General features: G+C 40.0%; 1 protein-coding gene across 1 annotated transcript in view; it reads right to left on the reverse strand.

Moving 5' to 3' along the window:
* GPR158 (G protein-coupled receptor 158) overlaps window positions 1-18,972 on the reverse strand; it is a 173,049-nt gene that overhangs the window by 87,298 nt on the left and 66,779 nt on the right. Inside the window, exon 3 of the mRNA XM_008492712.1 lies at window positions 5,511-5,613. Coding sequence (XP_008490934.1) covers window positions 5,511-5,613 — 103 coding nt within the window. The remainder of the gene's footprint in view (window positions 1-5,510; window positions 5,614-18,972) is intronic.

Raw genomic sequence — 18,972 nt, forward strand, 5'->3', positions numbered from 1 at the left:
GCATGCCAAGAGACTATGGATACTAATTCTGAAGATAGTATAGAACTGGAACTTCTTTTCAGAGCAAACACTCTTGGACCTTGGCCCGCTATCATTCCAAGTGCTTTGCCAGAAATCACCTTCTCCATATATAACATTTTATCTCTGTTTTCTGAATTGGAGCTAGAGCAACAGACCCACACTGTCCTCTATCAGAGACAGAAGTCATTCTCCTACCTCCCATCTCTGTATCCATATCAAAAGTGTACTACCTATTATCAGAGTTTTCCACTTCATTTTCTCAACATCTCCACTCATGTCAACCTGTCTTTCCATCACCTACAATTTCACTGTGCTGTGCTTCCTACTATCTCAGCAGCTCTTTGGGATTACACATGCCTCCTACGGTGAAGGAAACCATTTTTTCCTCCCCAAAATATGGCAAGAGATTTTAAACACTGGTGACGTAGATGAGTTAAGAAGCCAATTCTTCCTCATGCAAGGCAGCAATGGTTTTAGCATTGATACAAATGAGATGGAAGCAAACACTGAAAGACTGAATGTTGCAGGAGTTCATTCTGAGAATGAGGAAAAATGAAGAGAAAACAATGCCATAGTGAAAAGGGGATAAAATAGAGGGGGTGGTGAACAAATAATTGGTTGAAAGTAGGAATAGGGACATAAACTAATATGAAGTATAATAATGAGTACTGGAATAATAAAGCAAAATGCTTAAATGATTCAAGTATGTCCCCTCTACTATTTTATTTTTCTTTTAGTTCTTCCCTCTTCTACTCCTGACTTATCTTTTATGTCTGATCAGCCCATCTGTTTTGAAATGGTCTCCTGAGGGTAACTTCATCATCTTCCATTCTCTTAAGCACACTCTGCTATGCAAGGAGTGCCTCAGCAGCTGTGACATTGCCAGCTGAGATCATCCAGCAAAGTAAGAACAGCACCACAGACTAAGTGCCAGGGCAGAGTTTGCTACTCCCAAACAAAATCATCCTGGACCCTAGAGTGCAGCACAGCACATGCTGAGTTCTGAGCAGAACAAAAGACTGATTTTGTTCCTCTCCTATTACAGCATTAGGAACACCATCAGTGTCAGCAATGCTGCAGTAATTCATTGTGTCCACTGGACCTGCTAGCATCAACACCTGGTAATCAGCCATAGGTATAATCCTCACCCCAGTAACAGATCCCTGAAATCAGTCACAGCCTTCATACATGCAAAGATCTGCTCACATGAGTTATGCTGAAGAACCAAAACCAAAGGACAGGTGTAAAAAACAGAATTTCCATTCAACTAGAAGCCCATCTTGGGACTTTTTATGTGACTATGGCACTGTAGAGACAGTAAAGTCCAATATTCAAGCAAAACAGACACCGCTTGTGCTCACAGGTTTTGAACAGGGCACATTCCACATCTGAACAGCAAGAGCAGTGCAGAATCCCTGCAATATATGGATGATATATTGCTAAAGAAATAACTTCTAGGCTGAACGAAGCATTGCTGTTCTACTAAGGATCTTCCAATGCAAACCTGGTTACCCTGTGACACAGGGAAGGTAAATGTTTTGAGGAAGAGTGTTACCAAAATGTTAAAATGGTTTAGCTCTTCTACCTATACTAAAATGCTACCTAAAAATGCTACATTAGGAGAAAGTGCATAGCCATTTACTCAAACACTCAAAGGTTAATGCAACTTACATATATGAAATACATCTTTTTCTAAAACCAGTTTTTGTCCTCAGAAGAGATTCTGGATATATGGCAATAACTCTGTGCCCTACTAGTACCCAGGGCCCTAATGCAGCGAAAGTTAGAAGGTTTTACAGATTTTGGCACGGTCGGTCCTGAAGAACAAACTCAGACTTGGGAGGGAAACTCCCTTTTTTCTCCATGGTAGGATACCTCTCCAGATGCTCTCCTACCTGGCTTCCTATTCATCAGGAGTCTAAATTTCATCCATGCCCCGGTCCCACGCCCACTCCAGCCGCTTGAGACGGGAGCAGCGCAGCGGCACCGCGGATCGGAGCCACCTGCGGGACCTGGCCCAGCGGAGCCATCGCTGCACTGCTACACACCCCGGCACTCAGCACCCCCGGCTGAGCTGGCAGAGGAGGTCGTCAAGAGATCTGATCTGAGAGCACCAGGGTAAAAATTGCCTCGGGCTAAACTGAACCGAGACCTCCTGTGCCCCACCGGCCTCTGCCGTCGCTGTGACAGTGACAATGAGGACAGCAGCAGCGGCTGTGGGGAGGAGAGGGTGGGTCAGGTGACCCACAGGAACCAATCGCAGCGCTCCTGCCCGTGGGGCTCAGTATAAAATGGCTCCCGAGAGAGCGCCGTGGGGCCGGTGTGAGGTTTTCTTGCCGGAGAAGAGCTTTGGTCATCAGGCAGGTCCCTCTCCCTTGCCTCCCCGAGCAGGAGCGGTTCGGATGCTCCAAGGCTTTTGTGGACTCTTCCCACAACCCTGGACTTAGCCACCTCCATCTGCTGTCCAGTTTGGGACTTTCCTGGTAAGGAAGCAGTTACTGATGGAGGAGCACGGGCTCCATATTTACATATTTGTAAATACATCTACGTAATTCACCATAATCAGCATTATTATTACTATTTATTATTTCATTAAACCTATTTATGTTGTGGGGGTTTTTTCCCAACCTTAAAGTCTTTCTCCCTTACCCCTCCCTGGGAAGGTACTGGGGAGATAGTAGAGAGCATCTCTCACTTGGTTATTGGCTAAAACCAAGTAACTGGTGACAATAAGCAATCATTTAAGCTTTCCCACTAGCAAGCTGGGCAGTGTCCAACATCCCTACGCAGCCACTTCTCAGGCTCAAGTCAAAACATACATCTGGACCTTGCCCCTTCACTTAGGATTGATATTTCAGGTGCAATGTGCTACTGAAGTTAACCATATTTTGCTGTGGTGCACGATCCCAGTGCCATTGAGAAATGCATCAATTTAAAGATGATCAAAATTTTCAGTCCACAGAATAGTGCTGATCCATTATCCTATCTCTCTATATCTCTATCTACCCATACACATACTTGTATCTTACCTCGAGACCTGCAAATCTTTCCTGTCTCTATTTTCTTCCTTGAGGAATACTTTCTAAAGGATTTAACATTTCTACTCAGCCTCATCCCTTTCATCATCAGACTTCACCAACCTGTCTCCACAAAGAGATCTTCAGGTCAGACAGTTTCTGTCAAAACTGCTTGCAGGATTCATGTCTAGAATTCCTGTAAAAGCATAATTTTGAACCTCCAAATATGTACTAGAGCTGTTTTAACCATGTCATCTTTTCCTTTTCTCTTTTTACAGAATGCAGCTGGGTGACAAGGCTAATTTCCCTTTGAACCACTTTTTTCTTCAAGTCTCACTCTAGCTGTCCCACTGATCACTTTTTAAAATCACCTATAGAGCTTGGCAGATTGAGCTGCATCTGAATAAATTAAAGCAACTCTTTATTTCTGATTGTTTCAAAACTCATGTTTATGTTAGCTCACAGTAACACATGCTCAAATCAAAGTGGTCCTGGATCAGGTAATAACATCCCATAAAATAGCAACACATGCAAACAGTTTCATGAAACAAATTTCATTCTTTTACCTATTTGGAAACTAAATCTATCTAATCCCAATCTAAGGTAGCTATAAAGGCTGCTCCTTCTATAGTAAATGCAGAAAAGAGATTATTTGCCTGAAGAATTACTTTTCCCACCTGGAGACATTCTGCCTTTCTAAAGCAACAGAATTACTCTCCAGGGGAGCCATGCTCGCACTGCTGACTGCAGCTGAAACCTAGGTGACTAATTCATACCATGAATATACATTTTAGACAGCTGATAGGAAATAAAATCTCATTGCTAATGACGCCTAGTGCTCTTATGATTTCTAGCCAAAATTTTTCTGTGTGTTCTGTGGAATTTGGTGTGACAGAAATCTAAGAATGATTTGTTTTCATATGCTCATTCAAGGAGTTAAAGTTCCAACTCTTCTGTAACTCACTACACTGCAGGAAGATCCACTTATCATCCTTACTTTATGAAAAGATTCACACAGCCCAGAGAAAAAGCACTATCACAAGGCTCCCTTCTTTGACACTCCCCATAATGAGAAGAGAAACAAACACTCACCAGGTAAGGTGTTGTACAAACACACTGTGCTATTTATGCTACATATATTCAGAAGGCATGACATATATATGTATATCATACATATGTGTATTTGTGTGTATATAGAGAGACCTACTGACTTAGGGTTAGGTATCTTGGCCAATCTATATCCAAACCTGACCAAATCAACAAAAAATAGGCCAGCCCATGATACAGATCAAAATATTTAATATGGTACTCAGAGCTGCAAACAAATAGGGATTCTAAAGCTTAGCTAAAACCCCCATACTTTTTATATGAGAAAGGAGAGCTCATGACTACTACAGGAAGGAACATGGAAGCTATATTTGCAGCTTTTAAGTCCACACAAAATAATTTATTTAATCCACTTACTGGGTGTTGTAGCATGCACATGATTTACCAGTACAAAACATATCTGTGATTATTACACACTTGCATGTTAAGTATTGAATACTACTAGAGGTATTTCTACAGTTCATACAAGGCAGGAGATAAAATAGAGTCTTGGACCAAACCTGGTGAAAGTTACTCATGGCCATTCATTATATGAACCTCTGGCTAAAGGATGGTGCAAAGAAGCTGCGGATGGTATTCACTCGAAAGCAGAAGGCAGAGAAGGATGCCTGCTACACCTTCAGGCAATACCTTCACACGTGTGACTGCAGCATGAGCTCTAATAGTGTAACTGCAACAATCTTGGCACAAAATCTGTGCAGTGCTTACGCTTCGGTCTAATGATAAAAATTATAAACCTCAACTTTTGTATGGAGATTTTGTATTTTCCCTGCTAAGTATCAGCTGAGTTCTGTTTCCCTTACTGTGGGCAAGTCAGTTGAAGTACCCTAACAATGTGAGTCCTGGGCAAGAGAAGGATATATATATATATATATATATATATATATAAGGCCTGACCCATCTGTAATGCCCCATGAATATGTGTTAAGAGTTGGGATGCTTGTTTGGATTCTCCTTTGCCAACGAAGTAAAAGGAAAACAATTAAAGCCTGCACAAAGCTAGAGGTTAGGAAATTATAGTATACCCCAATCAAAGAGAAAATTACAAGATTCATTTCCTCAGTACTTGTGCTTAAGCATAAACACAAGAAATCTGTTTCCCCACAGCAAGACTTCTTTTCATGTTTTTAAATTTATTTACAAATCAAATATTCTTCAAGTGGGTATATTTTACAGTATCCTCAAGAGTATCACGAATGACAAACCAAAGGGCTTTAGCTCCTCAAGTGATTATATAATCCAAGAGTTGCAAACCACTGGGATTTTACTGCATAACTCTGATGAGGATAAAAAGAAGCCCTGCATTATTAATGCTAGCTGTTTTCTTTTTTTAATTTTTTTTTTAACTCAAGCAAAGGCACTTACTCTGAAAGCTGTTCACTGAGAAGATGTTTGGATGATAGAATCCAGCCTTGCAAATACATTTGTAGGCTCCAAGCACAAATCCAAGGCCTTTAATTGGCATGCACTGTGAGAGAGGAAAAAAAGAAAAGTCATGCAGATGATAATACAACAATACACTCAGATGTATATTCAAGCATAAAAACATTACCAGACACTGCAAACAGACTTCTAAGAATAAACAGGCACCCCTTCCAGTTTGATGGTGTTTTCTCAGTGACTTTTCCCATAGTTGCATATTACTCTAATTCTTTTTCTTGTTCATTGCCCAAGTGCAAAGACAGCTAAATAAACCACTGATAAACCAATGAAGTGTCCAATTTGACTCTTGTACTTTGGCTCTAGGTGGGATGTCAGAACAGATAAGCTTTTTTCTAGAGAGTTTTCAGCACTTTTCCCCAGGAGAGCAGGTGGGGTTCTGATAGCTGGAGCTCATGCAATGTGTTGAAGAATGTGGGAAATTGCAACCAAGTCACCAGCCTCCTGTAGGCAGCAGGTGCTGGTGACCCTGCCTCAGTGGCAACTATCCCAGAGTGGAGACTGACCCCATCAAAACAAACTGGTTACAGAAAATGGATGCAGACCTAAATCCAACCTAGGTGAAAGAACACAAATATAATCCAACAGAAGCCCTATGATTCTAACCTCTCTTTATTACATGAAACAAACTCAAGTTTTTAATTCAAGTACACTTTTGTTTAATTTTGACATTAGAACAACCACAGCAAATGTACCACAGGGATGAAACATCTGATAGCAGCATTCCAGTACCTGAAGAGGGCATACAAAAAGTTGGGAAAAGGGGTTTTTACAAGGACATGGAGTGACAGGACAAAGGATAATGGCTTTAAATTGGAGAAGGTAGATTTAGATTAGACATTAGTAAGAAATTCTTCACTGTGAGGCTGATGAGACACTGGCACAGGTTGCCCAGGGAAGCTGTGAATGCCCCCACCCTGGAAGTGTTTAAGGCCAGGGTGGATGGAATTTTGAGCAACCTGATCTACAGGAAGGTGTCCCTGCCCATGCAGGAGGGTTGGAACTAGATGATCTTTAAGATCCCTTCCAATCCAAACCATTCTATGATCCTAAAGAAGTAAAAAGAAATTTTCTGGGGATAATTTTGTTTGCCTTTCTGGCTTCTTGCTTAGTAATGGGAAGGTACACACTGCTATAGTGACTGCATTTTCTTTTTGAAGGCAAGGAAGAAAAGTAGCTTCTACTGAATGCTGCAAGCACCACAACACTCCTAGTTCCATTCCCATACCCATAATCTATTCATACTGCACAAATTCTTCATATAAAAAGTCCCAGGCTCATGAATCTGTTCTGCATTAAAATACTTTACTGATGATCATTTCACATACATCCAGAATTCACATTGAATAAAATTCTAAGTTCTGTTGTTGCTGACCATTCTAGAACTTAAAAATGAATGAAATATTTCAAACTGTTATCTTTCCTTGGTCTATGATATTGTCCTTGTTTCCAGTTTGACAGCTGTAATGCAGTTTAAAAAACATTATTTAAATCCTGCTTCTTACAGTCTGTAATAATTCCATGCAAACATGTAACAAGGACCAGAATATAAGACTGTTGAGAGAAGGCAAACTTTGATCCCTCTAGCTGCAGTTTCAGACTCTGAAAATGCTCTGTGCTCAACACTGTATAGAAAAAGAACTATTTACTGCCTCACTTTTTTTAAGAAATTGCAGCAGTGAGGCTGGGAAGTACACTAAATATCATGTGGCCAAATATGGGGAAAATATTTTTCCTGAACAGGAAGAATTCCCCTCTTTAAAAAAAAAATAAATAAAAAATTTACAGTTAATATATTAAGCAATGGCAGCAAAAATTATGGTGATAAGGGCTATAGGTAAACTGAGTAAGTGGTTTGCTAATGTACAGAAGGGGTTTAGCAGGCAAAGTCTAGATTCCTTTAATCAGAGTTCTGTTGCCAGATACAGAGGCTTTTCCTGGGTGTCTGCACAAAACACAACAGACACATGCCACCAACTTCTGTCCTTGCCCTGGCAAGCAGCACCCTCGTTCCCAGCACCCCAGTGGCAGACCCAGAGCCTGTGTCCTGCAAAGCTACAGCAGCATCCCCCACAGCAGAAGCCACCACAGCAGCCACCACAGCAGCAGTCAAGGGCTTCAGATCACCAAAAGCACCGAGACTCAGCAGCGCACAACAGACTGTTTAGGCACAGCCAGGAAAATATTAAGCTGCTACTAAGTTACTTCAGATTTGATCCATATAATAGATTCATGAAATCATAGACAGTGCCAGGAACTTCCCACCAAAAAAAGTAAAAAATATCAATCTTCACATAAGCAAAAAAAGGAAGCATAAAACTGACCTGATTTCAGATTTCATTATAAATGAGAAGCAAAGCCCTCAGAATAAAACCACCGTAAATATTCTGGAGTAATTTTTTTCCTTCATTAGTGGCCATCAGCTTTTTAAAAATCATGCTTTATTTAATTCGTAAGAGCAGTGACCTTAGGTTAGAACAGCTCCATTTATGCTTGTGTTACATCTCTTAAGAGCCCAGCAACAAGTATCAAGGCAAACAGTTAAAGATGCAGGGTGACTATTAAGTGAGCCTTCCTCCCATACACCCTCCTTCAGGACATCACACTGCTAAATGGAATTTGTATTGCTTTAACTTCCAGGCATTAGTAATTATAGATGGCTGGGTTACCAATTCAGAATAGCTTTATCATAATCTTTGCTAAAAAGATAATAATAGGAATCTGTACAATTCACAAACTACATTTATTCCAGCTGTCTGTTACCTGGCTTGCAAGTTTATAGTTTCAGCTTTACAGTATTTGTATAATGTAACTACTCCCAAGTTTAACTTAGTATGCTTTCAATTATACAGTCAGCTCAATAAGATACTCAATTCATATCTACCTTGAAGTTATCTATAAATAAACAGGCCCTGAATAAACACAGACATTTAAACTAGTTTAAAAAGGTTGTATTCATTTCATTTTTATGCTGCTTTTTGTAAAAGATTTGGAAAAATCCATTATGACGAAGATCATAGTCTGACAGAATGAAAATAAATCCTCCTAAAAACATTTGCTATTGCTTTGCAGGTCTGAGCCAAATCTTTGGGCATAAGAGGCAAAGCCCTTCATCAGATCTAACAGGCCAGAAATCAAGTGACAAAGATTTCAGCAGGTTTTGTATACACACCAGAAAACAAAAAGAAAGAACAAGGCAAATATAACCTAGTAGTTTGAAGGACACAACCTGTAGCACCATGTCCTACAAGTAATTTAGAAACTTAGATAAGCTGCCAAATAAATCTGACCATGGCATTCTGGAGCAGAGGGTTTAAAACAATACTTTCAGAAATCAAAAGAAAAAAGACTGAAAGTGCAGCCAGCTTTGACAAGGGTATTTTAAGTTTTTCAAAGAGCACCTTTCACAATCTGTATTTCCACATGCATACAGCAAAAGGATTGTCTCACTTTCCTAAGTTCGACTCTGTTTTCAAAGAATGTAGTATGATCAAAGTCATGATATAAAAATCTTAGCAAAAATAATACAAATAAGCCCACATTTCTTTGCTCTGGTTTGGGGCAGCACATAGGGAATTTCTAGAAAGTACTATGTACAGAAGAGTAATTTTGTGCCTGGCACATGATGGCAGCTGGAGCAGATTGTTGTCCTGTGAGACCCTGAGAGATCCTTTCTGATCCTGTTTACCATCTTGTCAAGCACACTCATTTACAAAAATAAATGAAAGAAAAGTCAGACTGACATTCTGCCTGCTGGAGTCAATGACAGCTCTAACACTGAAGCATATTTGCACTTTTTTTTTTCCCCCACGGCTGCAGCCTGCTCAGAAGTGAACAGTGAGCACATCCATACATCCAAATGCCTGGTGCATCCATCACCTGAGGGTCCACCACTTGCCTCCAGACAGCTTGGGAGGCAGCCAGCCCCTCAATGACATTATTCTTCAGCTTTTTCTCTTCAAATACAACAGTTTGTTTTTATAAGACATGGTTGGCCACTTCATGATTTACACTCAAGGGTTACTTGGTGGGACTCTGTAGTTTTCTCCTATCTTCTGAATGCATCAGTGGAGTTAATTCTGATCCACAACAATAAACATACAATCACAGTAAATTGTTTAAATCCTAAGAATTATTGTTTAAATAAGAGAAAGCACAGCAATGTCTGCTCTGATTCATCTCAGAGAAAATGTAGCCACAAGGACAATATTTGTTGCAAGAGTTTGAAGTTTCACTAAAAATTCCTTGCCCCTTTTTGATGTGAGTATTCATTGTTCTGGTATTGTTAAGCCAAGGGATCAGACTAAATACTAATGGTGAGAAGTCTTACCTCAGTCACACAGACAATTATAAATTACAGTTGATCATTAAATTTATGATGCTTTATTAATCTTAGCTGTCATTCAGAGCACTCAGAAAATGAAATGCATTATTTATGTTACCTCATTTTCTTAGGATACTTCAGTTACTACTGACAACCTACAAACAGAAAAGTCAAATCATCCACAATCCAAGAAGGAAAACACTGAATTTAAGAAACTAGAGTCTTTACCTTCTATTTAACCCTTTCTGCTATGTGAATCAATTTGGTGACAAGGCTATATGTCTGAGGACATATAGGATCCCCTTCTGGTTCTCATCTCCATCACTCCCAAGGTACAAACTTAGTCAGCCCACTGTTGGACAAACATGACAAAAATTCAATGCTAGCAGGAAAAAAAAATGGTGGAAATGGAGCACTTTGCAAAGAAATGGAAGAGAGGAGATAAGAAATATATATAGCTTGTGTACTTGCTTAAAAGACAGTGGGGGTACAAGAAAGGTGAATTTGGTACTATTCAAAAGCAGTGTTTAATGACAGTATTTGAAGACAAGTTTTTCATTACTGCTGAAGATACCTGTGCAGGCTGCAATCAGGGTACTTTAAAAAAAGGAAAAAAAAAATAAAGGAAAAAAACCCCATATTTTTATAGGATAGATTGGAATTGTTATTGGTAACCTCAGTATCATTTTAAAATACATCAAACTTGTCTTCTGATTAGCATGCTAAACAACAAAATTACAATTTGTCCTCTCCTTGAAAATCCCACAGGCAATTACAGGGGAGCCTGCTAACAGACACCAAAGGGATGGATAATTTTATGGCCATTAAATAATACAGAGTGATTAATTTGAAGGCACTTTCTCATGGTGAGATTTCCTTGGCTTTGAGACTAAATTAATACGTATTTTTACAATTGGCACAGGTTAAACTGTATTAAGAGCAAAGTCTAATTCACTCGAGTAGTGTCTTACCTGCATTGAAGAAAGTTCTCTTCATACTGATTCTCTGCCTCACACAACAGCAAGACATAAGTGATCACACTGGAAAAGGTGTGTAAAGTTTTGTGCTTGTTACCATATACCAAATATATGGTAACTTTTTCAACCTACTGCCTGATTCCAGGCAGTGCAGTAAGGAAAACTCCTGTATAAGGAACAGTGTGACTAGAAGGGCCAAGCAAGTGATCTTACCCTGGTACTCAGCCTTGGTGAGGCCACACCTCAAGTACTGTATGCAGTTTTGGGCACCACAGTATAGGAAGGACATCAAAGTGATGGAGAGGGTGCAAAGAAGGCCAACCAAGCTGGTTAGGGATCTATAGAACAGGCCTTACAAGGAGAGACAGAAGGAGCTGGAGCTGTTCAGCCTCGAAAAGAGGAGCTTGAGGGGAGACCTTATCGCCCTCTGCAAAATACCTGACAAGAGATTGTAGTGAGGTGGGTGCTGGCCTCCCTAGTGACCAGTGATAGGACAAGAGGTAATGGGTTCAAGTTGTGCCAGGGAGGTTCAGAATAAATATTAGGAAAATTTTCTTCACCAAAAGAGTAGCAAAGCATTGTAACCAGTTGCCCAGGGAGGTGGTGGAGTTGCCATTCATGGGGGTATTCAAATAAACAGGGAAGTGTAGCACTTCTGCAGATGATTTAGTGATTAAGGTGCTGTAGAACTGATGATTGGACGATGATCTTTAAGGTCTTTTCCAACCATGATGATTCTGTGATTCTATTCTATGATTCTATATGATGAGGACATACCTCTTACTAGACACAAGAGAATCCTCTTTGAAATGCCAGTCATAAGAAAAGCTTTAGCTGGCACTGCTACCTCCTTAGACATCAGGTAACAGTATAAGAAAATGCACTAGGAAACTGGGCTATAATAATTTGATGTTCCTGTTCCTTGGCATTCATTCCACTTTTAGGACAGGTTGGCCCATTTTTTCAAAGGGTTTTACTGCCCAGGACTGCCAGGAGTCTTGAGTTGAGTCCAACTATGTGAAGTTGGATAAATGATGCTCCTAGTCACAAAATAATTTCTTACTGAAATTCTATTTGAGTATTTTGTGTGAAACATGACTGAGAAGACAGCTGCATAAAGGATGTGAATTTTAATATCCTTGCTCAATTTTGCAGCATTCTTTCATTTTTTTATTAGTGCAGCACTAGACAGCAATTGAAAATACCTATCTCACTTGTACTTAAATAAAGACACAGGATTTTTTAATCAGAAAATGGGGTGTGACATGGTCTGTTAAATGAAACTGTTTACTTGTTGGTCATCAGTAAAACAAAACACTTAGCTAGGTTCTGTCCATCAGTGGGATACATTTTAGAAGTATATTTCTTTCATTCAAGAAGACAGTCAAGTCCTGCAGCAGTGTCCAAAACTTGATCAATATCCTTTTATTAATTTTGCTTTATTCTGGACTGTAGCCTCTACATTTTGACAATATGTCAACTCATCAAGGAAGTTAATCTTCCTTACAATATAGTATCAGAATTCGAGTTTGCCTTCTTGTCAAACATATTTCCATTTTCCAGTCACAAGGCTCCCATCCTTAAGGTGGGGGTGTCTCTCAGAACTGAAGTTCAGAGCAGTTTCTAAGTTTAACCTATGATATGAGCTCTGTTAAACAACAAATTCTTATTGAGTGCTTTCAATCTCATCCCCTGGCTTCTTTCACAATTTAATCTATCAAAGAAAACAATGATTTTTTGACAAAGCCATCATGATCATTCCTCCTTTTGCCCAAGAACACTGCAGACCACTGTCTGTCAGACTGCTGCTGTTCAAGCACTATTACAGTTGTATCACAGTCAGAAGTAGCAGCATATTATTGCCATCAGAAAAAATTGCCCCCAATCTCCCACTACTTGGCAGTACCAGCCTCACATTGATCTTCACGGTTGGACTCAATGATCTTGAAGGCCTTTTCAAACCAAGGTAATTCTGTGATTCACAGCTTGGAGTTGCACATTTACACATTACAAGATGCAAGTCCCACAGAGGTGCTGTATGTCCCACTAGCACCATGAAAATAGATCACCCACTATTTTCCAGCTATTTGGTAGCTCATTCATCCTCTTCTTTAGCACTAGGCAAGCACAAGGGTTTCAAAAAATGTGCTTGAGCGAGACACATAGTTATACTTTTGGGGTAACAAATATGAAACAAAAAGTTGTAACTAAATGGAGTATGAAGGACCAATATACTTACTACCTGTCTGGTTGCTTACTGCTTCTCATTCAGGACACAAATGAGAGACCAGCCATGAGGGTAGGCCATAAAATCCTGTCTTCTTGCTCTAACACCTGCTTTCTTCTTGCAACCTTTACAAGATTTGAGAGAAAATACCCTAATTTTCAGCAGTAACTATCCTATAGGTAAACCTTCACTTCTAGGTCTAAAGCTAGGCAGAAGGCTGATGCTCCAGCTCCCTGTAGAGAGCCACTATATTCAAGACAGACACCTTGAAATCTTCTGTCCCCCTTATGCTAAAACTAGATTCTTACTTTTTATCCAAAGCCAGTGAAGTTTTGATGACTTACATGTGCTCTGCTATTGCCTTCTGGGGCTGTAGGGTTTGGCCATGAATATAAATTCCACAGAAGTCTCTCTCTGAATGATTACTTTTGATATTTAATGATACTTCTTCTATCTGCCCATCATTAGTTTTCCCTCAGGTACCCACTCACCTCAACAAGGCTATTCCTGTGCCTTGATGAGTAAAATCTACTTTTACCTGTTCTACTCAACTCCCATTTCCTTCTGAAGCCAAACTTCTTTATATAGGAAAGTCTCCATTAAACATTACAAAATCCACCCATTATAAAGATGTTCTCTGAATCTCATGGTATAACACCAGCTTTGATATGGACCTAGAAGAAGCATTTTTATTTAAAAGTCTGAGAATAAGCGATTGTGTCTAGACATGAAGCAAATTTATCCTTGTCCTACCTAACACAGGAAACCCTTGTGTTACAGAGACCTCCTGTATCCACAGAAATTTTAGATGGGTGTCTGCTGGAGCAGCCTAGACTCACAGGTGTGCCACAGTGGCTTAAAAATCTCAGTAGCAGCCCTCCTCCATTGTGAGATCTTCAGCAGGACGGCTTTCTTCTTGTACAGATCTGAAGCACAACTAACCTTTAGCACAAAGTATAGACACATTTAATTACTCCTCAAAGATGTACAACAATGTACACATCAAGATGAAGATTAATTTCAAATCTAAGATGGAAGGATTAAATAAACTAAAACTTTTAGTTTTAATTTGTCCCTCAGTTCAGCAACACACCATTTTTTAACCAAGGTGCCAAACTGGCAGATGGCTTAACCAACTCAAAAATTAGTCCCCTGCTAACCCCAATGGCAGATGGCAACACCACAGAGATACAGGAAAGATAAAGTTCTTCCAGCCTGCGGAAGGAAGCAAAAGCAAAGCATCAAGCAATCTCTGGAGCCAGAAACTCTAGAATTTTATATTCCTTCTCCTGGCAGACTAACTACTGATAACACTATTTGAAAAGCATGCAACTGCAGGTTTGGACGCCAGTTTCCAATGGACCATTAAGTCTCTCAGAAAATTTAGCAAGTTTATCTGCAATGCGATTATTTCTTCCTGAACTACTTCCAAGTATACAGGGGCAGAAGGGTAACACTAGCACACAGGAATCAAAGTGGCCTTCAGGCAGAAAGGTACATATTACCCACCAATTCTATTTAATTATCTTGCATGAAAACAGAGGCCAGTGAGTAACAAGTAACGTGGTATATCCATTGGAGAGAAAGCAAGCTATTACACAGCAGCTGCCAGGAGCTGGTTCACAGAGCATGATGGATTGAATCTTTCCTAACATTGTTAAAATTAAAAGGAAAATTGTTTTCTATTATTAATTGTAGAAGTGTACCCCTTGTAGGAGGACATTGTAGATATGTAAACCTCAGCAGGCAGTAAGATGCTTGGGAGATTTCGCCTCAGATTCAACCAAATGTCAAGTTTACTTTGCATCTGACAGATTAAACCCATTTGATTGGAAGCCACTATACAACAGCACCAAAGACCTGCCAGCTGCAATGTGGTACACACATGCACAATAGCCCACCCTCACTCCACATTATCTCACTTTTTAGCTCTCCCTTCAAAATCACATAAAGAGGCTGCAACACAGTTATTGTTTCTATGAAGTGGCAAGTCCCTGACCAGTGAAGCTAAAACCAGGACAAGTGAAGGCAGAAAAGGGTCCTGCTCAGAATCACAGGTTTTAGTCGGCAAATCATAGATACTACAAAGGTGACAATAGAAAAAAAACCCAATTCTCACATTAAGAGAGAAAATGTTTGGTTAGGAACTTCATTAACTTGCAGTTTATAGAATCATAGAATGGTTTGGGTTGGATGGGACCTTAAAGATCATCTAGTTCCAACCCCCCTGCATGGGCAGGGACACCTCCCACCAGACCAAGGCCCCATCCAACCTGGCCATTTGCTCAAGGCCCCATCCAACCTGGCCTTGAACACTTCCAGGGAGGGGGCAGCCACAGCTTCCTTGGACAACCTGTGCCAGTGTCTCACCACCCTCATAGGAAAGAATTTTTTCCTAATGTCTAAACTAAATCTTCGCTCTTCAAGTCTTAAACCATTTCCCTTTGTCCTCTCACTATACACCTGTGTAAAAAGCCCCACCCCAGCTTTCTTGCAGGCCCCCTTCAGATATTGGAAGGCTTCTATAAGGTCAACTCAGAGCCTCCTTTTCTCCAGTCTGAACCATACCAACTTCTTTAGCCTGTCTTCACAGGAGATGTGTTCCAGCCCTCTGATAATTTTTGAGGCCCTCCTTTGTGGCCTTCCAGGAGCTCTGTGTCCTTCTTATGCTGGGGAGTCCAGAACTGGACACTCTACTCCAGGTGGGGTCTCACAAGAGCAGAGTAGAGGGAGAGAATCACCTCCCTTGACTGGCTGGCTGTGCTTTTGTTGATTCAGCCCAGGACATGGTTGGCTTTCTAAGCTGCAAGCACACATTGATGGTTCATGTTGAGCTGCTGGTCCACCACCAACTCCTCCTCAGAGCTGACCAACATCCTCCCAACCTGTATTCATTGCACCTAAACCACTGACTTCATTAAAACCAAAAAAACCCTTCCTGAAGGTAAATTGCACAAACATATTTCTGTACCATAAGTGAATTATGTATAAACCACCCAGGCTTGAAGACAAGAGGTTCTGTAGAGTTTTCTTGATTCTGAGGCAAGCACATATTGCACGTTTGTAGTGTCATTGCTTCATAGATTCCAGGAAGTTTGTGGATTCCACATACAATATGATACAGTGAAATAAGGAAATACAAAGAAAAAAAAAAAACAAAGAAGGAACCTTGCTCACTAAAATGTAAACATTATTAAAGTATTCTGACATAGAGAAGGTTACTTGACAATCTAAATTGTACTTTAATTTTGCTACAACTCTTTGCTATCCTCATTAGTTCATTTGAGACAGATATACTTACAATTACCCCAATCTGTAAAAAAACCCCTGCTAATACTGGCAGTGATGCTGGTATTGGCAGAGCACGTTACAGACACTGAAGTTAATTATATTCAAACTAAAGTAAATTTGAGAAACACATTTGGACATACTCAGCCTTTGGCTACTTCTCAAACTATAATCTACTGTAAATGCATAATTTTATTTCCTCAATGAATTTTTATAGGCTTTTGTTGGAACAATTAGCATTTTTGTGAAGGAAAAGTTCCCCAGATTGGGACCAAATGTAAAAAAGTGAGGATGCAAACGCCTCCACCTGCAGAATGCATCCTCCCACCAGCAACCAGGGGAGGGCCAGTGCCCCTTCAGCACCTCCAGCTGCCTCAGGTAGAGGGAAAGATGGGCATTTATATACTGCACCCATCATGCTTTTTCTCATAACAGTTTCCACAGCTGGCAGACTGATGACTTTAACACAGTAACACTACTTGCAATGGCACTCTTCAGGATCTTACAAAAGTTTACCCAGGTATTCATAGAAATTATTAGTAGCCTGAAGACTGTCTCCCTCCCCATAGATATATTACAGGCTCCTCAGCCACATCTCATAATGAACACAGATTATAAAACTCAAAAAAAAAAAAAAAGTACACAGACAGTGAAAAAAAAAAAGACACAAATTATACTGAAATCAGAATTTGAATTAAAGGATGGTTTTTCTATCAGAAATTTCTGGTTTTTATCTATAAAAATATAAAGCAAAATTTCAATCTAATATAAACATGTAATCTGGGCAGGAGAAGATGGCAACAAGTCTGCAGGCAGAAGGAGGATCACTGGAGGAGCAGAGAGGGGCTGCAGCCCAGCCGGGTACTGGGCTGCTCCCCTTTGCTTTTCTGCACTGAGGTGAACAGAGCTGATATGTGCCCTCAAAAAAATGTCAGTTGAACTAGCATTTTTATGAAAATCTCTTTCCATCAAAAAACTGCAGTTAAGGTTCTCTTATTTTAGTTTCTCTCATGTCAAAATTAACAATACAGAAGAAGGGGGGGAAATGTAGTATATTGTATTATCCCAAGGACCCCATCCACTATTACGTTCCCTCACATTCCTTCCCCAACCTCATAATGTCTAAATCCTCTGGATAAATCCATTTATCCTCAAAGACAGTTGTGCTGCTGAACCTCAAACTACAGCTGAGGAAACCCATTTGAAAGGCAAACCAGCTTTTAGAGGTCTAATGTCAAAAGGAGCTGAAAATACACAGCAGTTTATAAAAAAGAACAGTTCTTCAGGAAATGATTAGTGGTTATTTTCAGAATCACAATAGCATGCTCAGAGCTGCACAGAACAAAAGATGTATATTATAACAGGCACTTGAAAGACAAAATGAGAAGGGTTCAAATCTGTTGTCATGTACCTTTGTTTTAAATAAAAAAATTCCAGCAACTCCAGTGCTTCCAGTCACTTCACTGAAATTACTGGCTGGTGATGCTAGAATCAAATGTACTTTGCTTCATTATGCTTTTATACTTGAATATGACTTCAATTGCTTTAATATAAATTGTTGATATTGCAAAGATGTCATAAAACCTAGGGAATGAAGACCACTGTAGCATCAAGAGCCACCCGCAGTGCCAGTTTCCAGCAGATTCCAGAAAAATCAGAAGGTAGGGCAGCCTTCTTGCTATTGCCCATTAGCAAATAACACTCAGCCATGATTTCCCAGGTCCTCGTCAAATTCCAACTATATCAGTTCATACTTTCCTAAAAATATTCAATACTCAAATCCATGATCAGTGCCAGGGTGATTATGGACACAGCCTGAACTTCACTGGTAGGACTAACAATGAGGCTCTTTCCAGGAAAACCAAAGATCCTTTGAAATACCTATTCGTACCTTCATTAAGATTACAGAAAAATCTGGCTCAGAATGCAATGCTGTGCTATGGCCTGCCTCACATCTTTCAGACAACCAAAACAGCTATTAGGTTGCAAAAGGCCCATCTCAAAAATGCAGATCCACGGGCGTAACTTCTCACAGCCAAGGGACACCTTTTCCCTTTCTGTAAATTAGCTGATTTTCAATGCAGCAGTAACTCACAGCTGAAATATGAGATTCTCAGTGTTTCAGTTATCACCCAGACTCCTCTATATAGACAGCAAATTCTCTATTTACCTCCCACCATACTTTTCATCTCCTAACTTACCTTTCATGTGAACTGCCCACCAGTTGGGAAAGTCCATCTCACTCCATGCACAAGCTCAATTTGCTTTTTCCCCTCTCCAGCCTGCAGCCCTGTTTGCTTCCTTGGGAGGTTTCTCTACCTATACAACCTGAAACAGTTTCAATTAAAACTTTCTTCTTTGCTGGCCTACTCCACATACTCTTTTATTCCACTTCTCTTTCTGGTCTAAGACACTTCCTAATTTACAGAAAAATTGGGGGAATGTTACTAAATGCTTTAGGCCAGCATCCTGGCATTTACATTCATTATATACGTCCTTAACTGAAAATGTCAGCAGCTCCTTAGAAATTAAAATTGCTAGAATATTATTAAGAACATGCAGATTTCAACC

Source organism: Calypte anna, chromosome 2 (assembly GCF_003957555.1).
Source record: "Calypte anna isolate BGI_N300 chromosome 2, bCalAnn1_v1.p, whole genome shotgun sequence".
Taxonomy (NCBI): Eukaryota; Metazoa; Chordata; class Aves; order Apodiformes; family Trochilidae; genus Calypte; species Calypte anna.